The sequence below is a fragment of the Megalobrama amblycephala genome, linkage group LG23 (genome assembly GCF_018812025.1).
Source record: "Megalobrama amblycephala isolate DHTTF-2021 linkage group LG23, ASM1881202v1, whole genome shotgun sequence".
Taxonomy (NCBI): Eukaryota; Metazoa; Chordata; class Actinopteri; order Cypriniformes; family Xenocyprididae; genus Megalobrama; species Megalobrama amblycephala.
Window position 1 is genome coordinate 23064571 of NC_063066.1, and position 16224 is coordinate 23080794.

At 37.9% G+C, this 16224-nt stretch overlaps 1 protein-coding gene across 1 annotated transcript in view; it reads left to right on the forward strand.

Annotated features, from left to right (window-relative positions):
* The window catches only part of nexmifb (neurite extension and migration factor b), a 75345-nt gene extending 65981 nt beyond the window's left edge, over positions 1 to 9364 (forward strand). The window contains 3 exon segments of the mRNA XM_048176699.1: positions 2498 to 2787; positions 2790 to 3821; positions 3823 to 9364. Coding sequence (XP_048032656.1) covers positions 2498 to 2787; positions 2790 to 3821; positions 3823 to 6501 — 4001 coding nt within the window. The 3' untranslated portion in view covers positions 6502 to 9364.
* Positions 9365 to 16224: the final 6860 nt, after the last annotated feature.

Consider the following 16224-nt stretch of genomic DNA (forward strand, 5'->3'; position numbering starts at 1 on the left):
CCCTTAAACCCGCCCTTAAAGGCATAGTTCACCCAAAAATAAGAAAAATGTTGTCGTCATTTACTCACCCTCATGTTATTCCAAACCTGAATGAGATTCTTTCTTCTGTTGAACACAAAAGAAGATGTTGCACACAAAAGATGATATTAGGAGCAAAAATACTATGGAAGTCAAGTGGCTACCGTCAGCTGTCTGGTTACCAAAATTCTTTAAAATATCTTCTTTTTATGTTCAACAAAAGAAAGAAACATGCAGGTTTTGAACAACTTGAGGGTAAGTGATGACAAAATTTTAATTTTTGGGTGAACTATCCTTTTTAGCATATGTGTATAGTTGAATGTGTCGACTTTCAAAGTATACTTCATTTGATAGTGTGCGTGAACACAGGCGGTTAACATGTGCGCTCTAGAAAGTTTCATCTTTGTCTAGTGTCTGCGCTATTTTTCTACAGATGTTATGACTGATAAAAATGTCTTTGTACTCTTTTAAACTAAAGTTTCTATTAATTTTCAACAAAATTATATGATCTCCCTTCTTACTATACTGTTATCCTTTCAGCTGGAGTAGCAGAGGGAGCTCTTAAATAGAATACAGGAGTTATGATGTCATTTATGACATATGTGGATGCAGTGCCAAATATGGATATCAGGAAGTCTGGTATCAGAAGAGGCACAGGGAATAGAAAGATGTATTGACTGAGGAAATTTGAAACCAAATAAATTATGATAATATATGATTTGTCATATACAGTATGATCATAATGTTCTTCAATTGGTATCTGGTATTTTCATAAGAATAATATGTGTTTATTATGGCAATGGTTATTACATAGCATTTAACATCACATATAAATATAAATATATTTCTGCTTCATACGGGGATCAAAATCCACATTGAATCGTAATTGAAAGTTAAATTGTAACTTTGCCGATTTCCCCACATTTGTATTGTTACAATGTCGGTAGTATATGTAATATGTTTACTCATTCTCCATGTTACCTGGACCAAGAAATTCACGGAAAAACACGTCATACTTTTGAAAGCTCCGGGCGTTTAGTGAAACTACTTCTGCATTTTTGTATGTATCCCCTCCAACAGTCGGATCGACAAAGGGTTATTAAAGGATTAGTCCACTTTTAAATAAACTTTTCCTGATAATTTTCCCACCCTAATGTCATCCAAGATGTTCATGTCTTTCTTACATCAGTCGAAAAGAAATTAAGGTTTTGGAGGAAAACAGACGAAAGAAAGACATGAACATCTTGGATGACATGGGGGTGAGTAAATTATTAGGAAAAGTTTATTTAAAAGTGGACTAATCCTTTATTAGAACAGTTATTGTAAGGGTAGGTTTATCACTGAAAATTGTATCGTACTATGTCTAGTGTTGTCAAAAGTACCGACTTTGATACCAAGTTGGTACTGTTGAGAGGATCCGTAAACACCTCTGATTGGCCATTGTGTTCACGTATATGTCTGTGACAATAGTATTCAATAGTTAATTTACAATAGTAGTAGAAGTGACTCGAGAACAGATGCAATCTGATTGGTGCAGTTCAAAAATGAACGGGTTTATTGAAAATAATCAGTTGAAATGTAGAAAAACATTCAATATTATGCTTTGGAATGTAGAAAAGTAAAAGCTTTCAGTACAGATTCTTGAAAAAATTTACTTAAATACAGTAACAAAGTATTCTTACTTTGCAGAGTTTGTGCTGAAAACAGTGTAATTAGACTTTAACCATGAAAATGTTATAAGTAACAAAAATAAGCACAAATGTCATGGCATGTCAAAACATCTCCAGGGCCCGGAAAACACCACAGACCCCAGAGGATTAAATGTGTTGATCGTTAATGTGAGCTGGTAGCGTGATATGAAAACAAACTGTAGGAAATTAGCAGTAGTGTTAACCCCAGTTGTGTTAACCCCCAAGCCCCAGTTGTCCCACTTTGGAACAAGATATGTGATGGGCTGAAACCCCCTGGCCACTGGCCCAGAGGAAGCCCTGAGGACACACTCTCAAGCCCCGGAAGTTACAATAGAAACACTACTGGCCCTGGCATGCACTAGCACACTTGCCTTTGACCTGACAGTGTAAACACAGCTAATGATTCTATTAATGATTCTTTAAAATAGAGCACTGCATTGTTCCTCATGTCAAATGGTAGTACACTAAAACTTGAAATATTGTCACTACTATTTTAAAGGTACAAATACTTTGTAATTTGTAGCTCAAGTGAGTACAATGTGCTCAAAATCCTTTTTCTTAATCTTTTTCTGTCTTTTTAAATAATTATATCGATGTCCACGATCCAATCAAATGCTGATGGTTAAAATTATACTTAATTACCACTGTTTTACTTATACGTCACATTACAATAGTTAAATGCATTGCAGTTGTCTTTAAAATATTACTATTTTAAATATAATGAATTATTGTAGTATTCATTAATATTATAAACAGTATTAATGTTGTGCTTGTTTTTCTTTGTCTAGGATCACATAATCTGAGTAATCTAAAGCTGCATGTGGCTGCAAAGCTGTATGGTGTCGCAGATGCTGCCTTACACACATCCTCCACAGCTGCTGCAGAGAGCACAAAGAGAGGCAATTCGTACTGCCACAGTGTTAAATTGGCCTTAAAGAAGCACTACTTACCACTGCAACTGTCAACACGGACTCCTTTAGAGAACCACCCAACTGATGAGTCCTCAAACTACACAATATCCTTCTCACCCTGTGCTGCCAAGGGCTTGAGTCCCCTGGGCCTTTCCAAGAAGACCGCAATCACACCCATTTCACCATGATAGAACCTGCAAGCATCCCTGGGCTCACACAGGACTGTTTGATTCAGCAGAGTCGCACCTGTCCGGGCTGCTTTATTGAGACTAAGGATTTGTCCAGTGTAGAGGCCAGTATCAACCTCAAAATGGCTGACATGAACCGAGACTACACCACCTGCCCTATCTCTGATATTAACATGCAATGTATGAGCACAAGTGAGACAGTAAGTTATGGAGAAGAGCTCCTCTCGGATCAACTTTTGAGCTTTCCTGTCCCCAAAACCCAGCAGGTGGAGAAGAAGGACACAGAGAAGATAGACTTAGATGATTCAGCCTCCAGAAACCTGTATGAGGGCCTGCTATTAGACAAGTGCAATGGAGAGGATGGCTTGCTTACCAATCCAAATCAGGACTGGGGCTATTTTGAGTCCTTCATTAGCGAGAGTAAGATGGAATTGCTGGATCTCTGCTCCAAGAACGAGTTATCCGTAAATCTCTTCTCTGAGGAGGACGTGGGAAATTACATGTTTGATGATGATGATGATTCCACTCTAAGCAGCGACGTGTGCTCGCTAAAGATCCGCTATGAGTCCTTCCAGGACAACATGAGAGAGAAAACCAATGTTCTGCAAGAAGAAACCCAGTTCAACTTTTTCCCAAGTGTCTTGGTAAACTGCACAAAGAAAGAGACTAGTGTGGTAAAGCGAGTTGTGGATGATCTAGCACCTAAACCAGAGGAGCTTGAATTTCAAAATGACAGCAAAGGGGATGGAAATGACTGCTCCATAGAGCAGACACCTGATTACAGCCCAAAAATGAACTACTTCATTGATTCAAGCAACTCAGCTGATGACTCAGGGGAGTATAGTGATGACAGCTCCTCCACCATTTCCTCTATTGACACCTTCCAAGACAACAGGCCTAAAAACTTGTTCTCACGAAAGAACTCAAGCTGCTCAAACCATCTGAACTATGGATTACGGGCCAAGAGAAAAGTTAGGTATAGTGATGACTACTTGTATTATGTTGAGTCCACCTGATGGGGAAAGAAACATTGAAAAGCGAGAGAAACCACCGATTGGTCCAAAACAAGAAGAGGATCTTGACTGGTGCCCTAAAAAGACACGAAAATACTCTCGCAAGGATCCACCTGTAATAATCAAATATATTATTGTCAACAGGTTCAAAGGAGAGAAATGCATGGCTGTAAAGCTGGGCAGAATCGATTCAGCTGACACAACAGTAAGCTTAAATGAGGATACAATCAACAAATATGAGAAGCTTGCACCTCTGAAAGATTTCTGGCAGGAGAAACAGAGAGAAAGAGAGGAACAGCTTAAGCTGGCAGCAGGAGATAAACACAATTCTCACCATCATGCCTTTAGTTCAAGTCCCTCCAAAAGGAAATACAAGCTAGCAAACAGGCTTAGAATTCAGAGAATTCAAACTGTGGAGCAATCACCCAACACCCAGGGCCCCTTTGCCTGTGATCCCAGGCAGGAGGTTGCTTCTACAGATGAAACTGCCTCCATGGGAATGCCATTAACAATAGCCACCAGCTGTGCAAGCACATTAGACCCAAATGACATCATACACACTGCCGTCCGGAAGAGCAGATCACAAGAGAGGGAGGAAGGGAGAATAGGAAATAAAATATTCAGAATACAGAAATTTAGAAGTGAAGCCAGACTTATGAGCAAGAAAATGAGAGACCTTGTGGAGAATAGCGAGAGCGTGACAGACCTGACAGAAGTTTGCTCGCTGCAGAAAAATATGGACGCAGTAGGAGGTGCTGAAGATGAAAACGTCAGCCCAGCTGCACACAGTCCCCAATTGTGTGAGAGTCAAACAGCTAATGCCTCTGAAAAATTTGCTTTTGTGACTACCACCTGCTCCCCTAACAAAGAAGCATCGTCTGAGAATGTGGCTGCAAGTGTTTCCGTTATCCCAGGGGGCTACCTGCAAACATTATTAGATGCCTCTGATTCTTCAGGTAGCACTGGTATCCCGTTTTTCCCTCAGCAGACCCAGCATTCACTGGATCTCTCTTTGGAAAAGCAGCAATTCTCCTCAATTCAGCTAGCACAAAGTTGTGTCCTTTCTCCACCATCAGAATCAGAGCTCCAACAGTCACCCCAGAATTGTCCAACTCTTACCCAGATGTGGCACCCTCAGCTTGGTCCCAACCAGCAGTTTGGTGCTGCAGATATTGCTGAATCTGCCATCCAACCCAACAGCTTCACTGGAGAGATGGCTATGCCCATGTCTGAGAGCCTGACCGTGTCAGGCTATAGCCAGTTGGGTCTGGAGAGCAACAGAATGCTTTATGAAAAGAATTACATGCCTGAGCAGCCATTGCCTCCTGATGCTGAGTTTCAGGCATGTCAGGGGCAGCCACAGTTTCAAAGAGCCACACTGCACACCGACAATGGCCGGCTCATCAGTTTCGATTCAGTTGGCTCGCTGTCAGCTACTTCTAGCAATTACAGCTCTCTGAGTCTTAAGTCCTGTGAGAAAGATGGCGAGGATGATGTGAATGAGAACTTTCTAGCCCACTGCAGTCCAAAACTGGTGATTCAGCAGAGTATCGAAGAAATCACACCCCTGAGGGAGTCCACAGACTTGCTGGATATCTCCAACTTCACTCCAGATAAATTCAGACACACATCATTGTCAGAACTCTCTCCTCCAGAGACACCTAATTTATCCCCTCAAGTAATAGGCCATGAGATGAAGATAGCTGGGAAGGTCACTGACCTCCAGGATGGGGCTAAGATGTCATGCACCAAAGACGCGGACTGGAACTGCAAAATGATCGAGCAGCGAGATCTGGCTAGATATTCAGTAGATGGTCACGAGTATCAATTGCACATTTTTAATGGTGAAGACAACTTAAGCCTGGGGACAAAGGAGAAAAATCTAGCTGACTTTGATGGTGATATGATGAGTGCAATTAAGGGGACCAAGGCAAAGAGGAAAAATGGCAACAAACAAACTGCAGGGCAGGGTACCAAAAAAAGCAAAGCCCCAAAAGCTCCCAAGGCAGAAAAGGGCAAAATTCCACGTCAGACTTCACGAGCATCTAAAAAGTTAAAGGCTTTACTGGATGAGAAGGGTGGTAAAGGCCAGGCTGAGGGTGCTGCCCATCTCCTGAAGGACAGTGGCTCTGAGGAATGGACAGGAATAGGTTGTTCAGAGAGCAAAAGTCAAGTCCAAGATGACCAGCGAGAGTTTGAAGAGCCATCCAACATCTTATCAAATATTGTCTCAGGGATGGCTGAAGTACAGAGATTCATGATGGCCTCTGTTGAGCCAATATGGGGCCCTGCATCAAATGTCTGCTTGCCCTCAGAGGCCAACAGCCTCAAGTTAAAAACTCTCAAAATCCTAGCTGGAACTTCTTCTGAACCGAAGAAGAAAGGCAATTGTGGGGCTAATGGGGGCACAAAAGGCAGAAAAGGTGGGACAAAAGGTGGCAAAAACCAGGCAAAGTTCAATGCCTCCCTGCCTTTTTTCCCTCAGTTGGCTTTGGGCTGTAACATGTTTGACAAGCCTAGCCTTGGCGTTCCTGGTATAAATGGGCCAGCACACAAAAAGATGTACCGTCACAAAACCAGTGCAAAATTCCCTCGGATTGAAAATCTAAAGGGCACGCGACCAGAACGAGACCCAAATAAGGACATATCATTAATGGCATCTTTTGAGAAACTGAGGTAATATTTTATATCTAGCTGCTGATGCACGTTCCTCACTTTCCCACTTCCTCTTCATTTCTTGACTCAAGACCAGAGATGCATGGATTTACGTTATCCTTTAGTACCCCCTCCTTCTTTTTTGCCCTCGAAGAGGATATTGATATCTTGCATGAGAAACTTCTTGTACTCGCAAACTACCTATTGATTGATTGTGCAAGGCTTGATTGAGATTTTAAATGACCATGGCTGCTTTTTTCTTCTGCATTCTTGTTTTTGCTGTTTTTTCCCTCGCAGTTGCTGATTAGTTTTTGTCTGAAGAAAAGGAAAAACTTTGATAAGTGCAAATTCTCTTTTTGGACTTTTTTTTTTTTTTTTTGTTCAGTTCTCAGTGAATCTTGCTGCCCTTATGTAATTATATTTCTCTCTTCAAACATGTAGCTATTAAAATGTCTTTGTGTGAAACAAGCTCCCCTTTTGATTATGTATGCTGAAACGGATGCCCTCTCCTCCCTTTTTACCCTTTTACTGCCTGACTTTTTTAAGTGTGAAATGCTCAGCCCATTGTCTAAGATAACAACATCCTTGGTACATCCCTAAACATTAACAGCACACAATGGGACCATTTTGTATTGAAGACATATCAGATTAATGTTGTTCTAATTACTTTCTTACTGTTGGAATGTACTTATGATTTTCTCTATCTACTATGCTTTTTACAGGAGTTGTACTGGAAATTGTTTTAGAGGGACATTTCTATGCCATGGAAATCCCAAAATGCTTCAATTTTGCTATCTATTTTTTTTTTTTTTTTTTTTACTTTCATTTAAATAATAATAATGATAATAATGAAATAGGTTATTGACCGGAACAAGATATTATAATACTACTGAGAGATTATAAATATGATGATGATGATGATATTATTATTATTATTATTATTATTATTCAGTATCACTGTACAGAAATGCACTGTTTAAAGCAAAACATGAATTCTATCCATGTCCCAAATATAAATTATCTGTACACATTTATAATCTGTATGAATACTGGCTGTTCCATTTACTATCCTGATGAATGCTGGCTGTTCTCTCAAGACTTGACAAGATCTGACATTTCTTTTTGGTTAGTTGTTTTGTCTGTTTTCTTTGGGAACCCTATCGTTTGAAGAGCACCTGCAGCTGACAGTGGTACAACCACTCAACCAAAACAACTAAACTGAACTATTTTACTTTTGTCACCTTGCTTACCAAATTCAATGTACCTCAGCATTACTTCTGCTTAGAAACAAAAAGAGAAGAATTGTATTGACTCTTCTAAACACACAAGGAAGAAAAATGAGAAAGGTGGACGTGAATAATGCTAATAGAGGATGGCATCTGTCTGGTATCAGTTGGTAAGCAATCATTTCACAATCTACTGTAACAGGGACTGGGAACATAATGTTCCATATTTTGCGTATTTATTGAATAGAATACTTTTGATGGTTAAGAAACTGTAAAGGATGCCTCTTTTCCTTTTAGCCCACTTTTGAACATTTGCCTTCCTATTTACCATAAATGTTTAAGTAGTATCCGGTGCTAACAATTTCATCTGACAACAAGTTGTTCCTTTGTGAACTTATAAAACGTATTTTGTTGAACATGCTGTTTTTTTTTTTGTTCTGTTTTTTTCATTTGTGTTTTGTTTAATTTTATTAGTGGCACATAATTAACACATTTGCTTTGCTAATGTAGGTTATTGTCGCAAAATTTCAATCTTTGAAACCAAATTTGTTCTTTCAAAAGCACTCAATACATTGGCATTTACCACATATAGATTTGTAGAAGACACATTTGATTTAAAAGAGTTGCTCTAGGAGGATATCTCAGGTAAAGTAATGCCTTACCTATAGCTTTTACCTATAGATTTCACTCCGCCCCCCTCTGCCTCTAGCCGGCCATGTTTAGCACCAGGATGATGCTGATGGGAAACTGCACATGGGCTGCTCGCCCGACTTGCCTGCCTTCTCTCATTTCTGCCTGTTGTCAACTGAATGTACTTCAAGTTTTTTACAATGTGCCACTGTTAAGCTGCCTCCTCCTACTGGTGCTAAGAGGGTAACTGTATTTTCCCAGAAATGATAAAACAAGGAATATTAGAATTGAAAACCCTACTCCTCTCTTTATGAATGTACTATATATGGTTCTGTTCGATGTATTCACAACACAATTCTTTGTCATTAATTGGAATTGCTTTTGCCTTTTTGTTGGAGAAATTATTGAGCTTTATAAATATTGTCTAGAGTTGATACCAGAGGGATTCTTAATTAACTCTCGACATCACAAAAAAAATTGTATATTTTTCTCTGTGCCAATTTGTAAGATATTTTGTAAGTGTATATTTTTCTTAGAAAGTGCTGTGAAGTATTAGTATGTGTGTGTGCGTGTGCGTGTGTGTGTGTGTGTGTGTGTGTGTGAGAGAGAGAGAGAGAGAGAGAGAGAGTAACCTTTTTTGTGCCTCTGTGGGCAGTGAAAAGGATGTATAATGACAAGCTTTTGGTTTTAAAAACCAAAATATTAAGAAACAAAAAATGAAAAGGAAAAAAAAAAAAAACTACCTTTTGTTGCAAGTTTTGTAAGAGGAAAATTATCCTGTTGTGAGAGTGTTGTGTTATTGTGAAAAACACATATAGGCAAAAAAGTTCAGACAAAAATTGTGAACTATTCGCTGTTTTATAGATTTTCATGTAAATTATTCTTGTATTATTTTATGTTGTATCTGTTGCAAAGGTTTTAAATATTTGTGATCAAGCCTGTATGGTGAAATGTAATATTGGTAACTTGCTGAGTTTTGTAATAATGTTTATGGAGTACATATACAAATTAAAAGGAGATTTTGAATGCTGCCTCTTGAATGTTGTCACATTTGTTCCATGACTGTTAATGCCTAAATTAAATGTGAAAAAAAGATAAAAGTAGGTAATGCCATTGTTTTAAGTGTAATTAAGTAAGTGTTGAGATTATCTACAGTGCATCCGGAAAGTATTCAGAGCGCTTCACTTTTTCCACATTTGTTGTTACATCCAAAATCGATTAAATTCATTATTTTCCTCAAAATTCTACTAATTTATTAAAAATAAAAAATAATCACTTTTACATAAGTATTCACAGCCTTTGCTCAATACTTTGTTGAAGCACCTTTGGCACCAATTCTCCCCATTCTCCCATTCTTCTTTGCAGGACCTCTCAAGCTCCATCAGGTTGGATGGGCAGTGTCGGTGCACAGCCATTTTCAGATCTCTCCAGAGATGTTCAATCAGGTTCAAGTCTGGGCTTTGGCTGGACCACTCAAGGACATTCACAGAGTTGTCCCGTAGCCACTCCTTTGTTATCTTGGCTGTGTGCTTAGGGTCGTTATCCTGTTGGAAGATGAACCTTCGCCCCACTCTGAGGTCCAGAGCGCTCTGGAGCAGGTTTTCATCAAGGATGTCTCTGTACATTGCTGCATTCATCTTTCTCTCAATCCTGATTAGTCTCCCAGTTCCTGCTGCTGAAAAACATCCCCACAGCATGATGCTGCCACCACTATGATTCACTGTAGGGATGGTGTTGGCCAGGTGATGAGCGGTGCCTGGTTTCCTCTAGACATGATGTTTGCTATTCAGGCCAAAGAGTTCAATCATTGTTTTATCAGACCAGATAATTTTGTTTCTTATTGTCTGAGAGTCCTTCAGGTGCCTTTTGGCAAACTCCAGGCGGGCTGCCATGTGCCTTTTACTGAGGAGTGGCTTCCGTCTGGCCACTCTACCATACAGGCCTGATTGGTGGAGTGCTACAGAGATGGTTGTTCTTCTGGAAGGTTTCTCCTCTCCCCACAGAGAAACACTGGAGCTCTGTCAGAGTGACCATCGGGTTCTTGGTCACCTCCCTGATTAAGGCCCTTCTCCCCCGATCGCTCAGTTTGGCCGGGTGGCCCGCACTAAGAAGAGTCCTGGTGGTTTAAACTTCTTCCATTTACGGATGATGGAGGCCACTGTGCTCATTGGGACCTTCAGTGCTGCAGAAATTTTTCTGTACCCTTCCCCAGATATGTGCCTCGATACAAACGATACAATCCTGTCTTGGAGGTCTACAGACAATTCGTTGGACTTCATGGCTTTGTTGTGTTCTAGTAATCAAAAAAGACAAACAAACGCACTCCATCCGAGGTGCAGGTCAAGAGAGATAAATCTAAATATATATGAGAGATTTGACTGCACACTCACTTGCAGCAGTCAAATCTCTCATATATATTAGGTTTGTGTTCTGACATGAACTAACTGTGGTATATTAGGGTTATATAAATGGTATATTAAGGCAAGGGATTAATGAAGTTTTCCCATTTTAACTTTGTCTGTGATATCAACCGTCATCATTATCAAAGTAATGTTCTGGTTGAGAGAATTAATGTCTTCCAAAGACTGAAAGACTTTCAGCCCTGCTCCAAAACACCTGCCTGTAATTTTCAAGTAACCCTGAACACCTTGATTAACTGATTCAGGTGTGTTTGATGAGGGTTGGAGCTGAACTCTGCTGGGCCTCGTTTCCTAAACAACGATGTAACTCGCTGCTGAACTACCACGATGCGTTATTGAACAAATCAACTAGCTAGTCACGACTGTTTCCCGAAATCGTATTGTCGCAAACCTGTCGTTCAACCACATTGGTGAATGACGTCACGCAGGTGGTGAGTAATAACTTATTTAAATGAATCAGTTTGAGATCTAATTAATGCTAGATTTTTTGCTGTAAATTACGGACAAGGCATTAGAGGACTAATTCTCAGTTATTTTTCAGATTAAATCAAATGCTTGTTCTTATGTACTAGAGCACGTACGCACATGCGCACTCTCCAAAAACGGTGCTTTAAATCTCTTGACAAACTAAAGTATATAAATGACATTTGTATATATTCGAAATAAAAGATATACATTGTACTTAATGTCAGCCTGCTTATTTTGTTCAAAATAACGATTTATTAAGTCCACATGTCATAAAAACAAGAAACTATGCTTCTAACTACAGCTCGGGAGCTGTCATTCCAACCACACAAGTTTGCGATGCAGTTTGCGAATGTTCGTTTGAACTATGGTTTCAGGAAACACCAAATCGTTGAACTATGTAAGTAACGACAGAACTTGCGAATTGCGATGTTAGTTGGCAAATGGGGAAACGTACCTCTGGACGGTAGCTCTCCAGGAGCAGGGTCGGAGACCCCTGTTTTAAAGGGGTCATGAATTGAGAAATCAAATTTTCTTTCCTTTCAGAACTCAAAACTTCCTTGTTAGTCCAAAAACAGATTTTATTGAAACTAAAATCAGAAAATGTCTCATCTCACATTTTGTTGCACACTGTAAAAAAACATCCCAGTAAAATTTACGGTAAAAAACCAGCAGCTGTGGTTGCCAGAACTTTACCGTAAAAAATACAGTAGCAACGTAAAAAAAAAAATCTGTTAAATTTACGGTAAAATAACGTATTTCATTAACTGATATAATGATAATTTACAAACCTAATGAAGTACTAATATCTGTTTTGTACCTTTATAATACACTGACAGTCGCCAAACACAGTGGTGTTAAGAGTCACATGACGAATCAAAGTTCATCACAAGCAGCTTTTCCACAAGCTGAGGAGGACAATACTAATATATAGAAGGTGCACACAGTGTCATTCACACAAACACTAAACACCATCATGGTAACATGCATGAAATTTTAAAAATGCAATAAACATTAATTTAACAACATTAGATGTAACATAAAACCCTAATGTACATAACTGATTAGAAAAAAATGAGAAAAACTAAGAAGAAACAGAGTTATTTCAACGAAAATATATCAAATGTGAAGTGTCACGCAGGGAATTGTGGGAATGTCAATTTACGTTTTTTCACTGTAAATTTTACAATGAATTGTTATTTTTCACTTCCAAAAACTGTGAATTTAACGGTATTTTACTGTAAAATTACATTAAATGTACCGTTAGATCTATTACAGTTATTCACCTTATATAGTACGGAAACTTTCTGTAAACCAATTGACAGTTTTTCACCGCAGCATTTTTACAGTCTTTTACTGTTAAAATCACAGTCATTTTTTACAGTGCAGTATGATGTCATAGTGCAATAAAAGACCTCCTCTGCAGAAGATCAGCACCTACTTCTACATCATTGCCTCTTTAGCCCCGCCCACAGATTTGTGCATGCCATGTAGTAGTCAATATAGAAACACAAGATGTAACTCTAGCAACAAAACCATAGAGACGCCTCTGAGGATTACAAGACGTTTTGAAGTGTCAAGTTGTGGTCTTTGCATTTGAGATCTTAACATTAAAAAAGCGTAAAGGAACTTTATTTTTAACGTTCCAGTCAGATCACATCAGTAAGACTCGTTTGTTTGCTTCATTTTACTGCGGATTCGATTTTAAACAAGACACAGTTTCGATGCAGGCTTTTCAGAGAGACTGAAAATAAAAGATAATGCAGTGCCAAGTAACTACATTGGATCTGACAGTAATGTCGTAACACACAAGTGTGAGTAACAGTGTTTATACCATGTGTCACTATTACTTAGTCCAGGGGTTTTCAAAGTCAGACACACGTACATGATGATGACACACACACACCCTCTACAAACACAAACAATTTCCATACCACAGCAAACCGACCATATTAAATGTAAAAATTTCTTAAGCAATTTAGGTAAAAAAGTAAACAATCAGTAATAAAATAAGAAAGAAACAAATTAAAAAGAAAATTACAAGCAATAATAAGACAATTTAAATAGTGCTTTAAGTTTTTTTTTTTTTTTAGGTGGACCTACCTCATGTAAAATACAGTTTTATTAGGTTGCTGTCACTTTAAGACCTAAACACATCAGTTTTCTTTCCCAACTGTTTACCTTCAGACATAAGCGACTATATTAACGTGAATAATTGCTAAGACAGGCATTTTGACACGTAGGTGTAAGTGTGAAGCGCAGTAAGCCACAGAAATCATCTGATCGCACGTTGTCTGAAAGGCAGCTTTCTGTGCATGCTTTGGGTGTGAGCACCAAATTCAGTTCTCTTCCGCAGTTAGTTGCGCTTAGTAACTTATGTTAAGTTAGTAACTTATCAAGCATGTTGTCAGTCACCTGTCAAGACTGAGATGGAAAAACTTAAATCTGTAGGCTATTTATTCAGGTAAAGAGTAATGACATGTACTTTTTGAATGGACACACAGACTTTGACATTAACAAACAAATGATATGGAACGTCTTTTCTCCGCTCTTTCTTTTTAGCTAATAATCTAATTTTTTTTTGTCTTGTTCTATGTACATTTATGAAATTATCTGATATGCATTGATTTGCCTGCTTCCTGTGATCCAGAACTAATATGAAACCAGTGTGGTCACAAACCTTCAGTTGAGAAGCACTTTGACCCTTTACAATCAAGGACAAAGCATTAAAATGATTTTAATTCAAAAAACAAACAAACAAAAAAATAATTCTGAAGAACAACAATGCTATGCTACCACTTAGTCAGATGGGATTTTCAAAGGTGAACCACTTGAACAACAAGGAGATGTAAACCAATTTCATTGTATGGAAAGTATCATCTTTTGTGTTCCACAGAAGAAAGAAATACAGGTTGGGAATGACATGTGGGTAAGAAAATGGGTGATACAAAATTGCCCTTCTGATTTCTTTGTGTGTATGTGTGTGTGTGTGTGTGTGTGTTTTGGAGAAGAGGGATAAATACAAATAATAGGGAGTGAAAAGCAGGTTTGAGATTTTAGGCCTATAGTGCCTCCCTGTTTCTCTTACTTCTTTTCTACATAAAATTCATGCATACGGGGAAAAAAACTTCCTGATCAGTTACTCTGAATTTACCAATATATTGCTCAGAAAAATTGCAGCACAAACACTTTTTATTATCATTTTTAAAATGTACTTGTTTTTGTTTTCTGGTGCTGGTTTTGTGTTATTCAGGTCTGAAAAATTTTAAGACGCTGCTAATAAAGTTGACTCCTTGTATTATTATTAAAATAAGTATGAAACGTAAGTTGAAACGGTCTTTTCTTCCTATTGTGGCGTATATCTGAGAGCGGGTATAAATGTAGGGCGGGACTTGATTTGGTCTATGGCAGGGGTGTAAAACGTACAGCCCGCGGGATGATGTCCACTGATTGATTTGAACTATTAAAAAAAAAAAAAAAAAAAAAAAAATAGAGATGCACTAGTCCACTGGTCATAAATCCAAACTTTTTTTTAGTTGTATTTTGGTCAATCTTTATTCTTTGTAATAATTTCCCAAATTTCATTTGTGTGGAAATATTTACAATGTTAACACAGGCACAGGGTGAACACGGACACAAAGAGGAGAGCAGATGCGCCAGCAGAGAAAATAATGTACCATGCACAAGCTCACTGTTCGCGAAAAATAGGAAGAATAATATAAATATTAAATTGGGGTTGATATGAATGTATCTCTGAAGGGAATTGTCTTCAGAAAAGTGTTGATGGCTTTTCCTCTTATCTCCGTATAAAGTAGTAGCCTATTTATAAACGCATCACTGCTTTGTGTATAGCAGTGCCCAAGGAAACCCTATGCTGCTGTTCCATAAGCGCCACCTACTGTCAGAGCGTGAATTTGCATTTTCATTCAGTCCGTCAGCTGATTTTGTTTTGTGCAGGTGTCTTATGTAGCTTAAGTTCACAAAGCTAAAGTCAGACCATGCTGTTTTTGCTGTTAATCTTGAAATTATACAATGATTTAAATTAAAAACAACTGCTCATGCTCATGTGCATAACATCTTTGTAGGGATTGTGATAAAAATGCAGTGTTTTGCCTCTGTAATATCAAGCAGCTACACATATTTTTTGAACAAATAAATAACAAATAGATTTTATTTAAAAAAAAAAAAAGAATTGGCAAATTTGCTTATAAAAAAAAATTGGAATTGGCCATGAAAAATCAAAATAGGTGCATCACTAATAAAAAAATATTTAAAAAGGCATTATTTAAAAAATATTTTAAAAAATGTAAAAACAAATGCAGTTTTAAGTACTAGATTTCTTGCAAATTAATTTATTAGCGCACCAAGTTTTTTTTTTTTTTTTAATTAGCCTAATTCGGCCCGCAGATGGTTATTTTTTTTTTTCCAATCCGGCCCTCAACCTAAAATTAGTTTGACACCCTGGTCTATGGGGAATGTTAGAACTCTTTATTTATTTATTATTATTATTATTATTATTATTATTATTATTAAACAACATACAGGGGATACATGAAATAGATTTTGAAACAGAATACAAAAAGGATGTATAAACAAGCAAGGAATGTTAGAACTCATAGGGGGGGGGGGGGAATAAGCACTAAAATAGCTTGAAATACTATAATGATTTCACTTGATCTTATACTGAACCTAAATAGCAAAAAGTTATTTTCCTTGTTGACTAAGATGTTAACATTTTTGTTTCTTCCGGTGTCTCTTTACAAGATCTTGACATAATGTTATAGCAGTATAAATATGGGTTTGATATAGTTAATATTATTTCTGAGGCATATTCACTACTAAATTATAGTCGGATGGAGGCAGTTCAGCCAAAATAAGCCACATGAGGTGATTTTTGATTTTTTTGTGATTTTACCACAGCTATGAGTTGTTTTTAGGCATGGCACAAAAGCTATTTCCAATGTACTCTGTAAAAGCTTGTCACAAATAACCTACAACATAATGTTG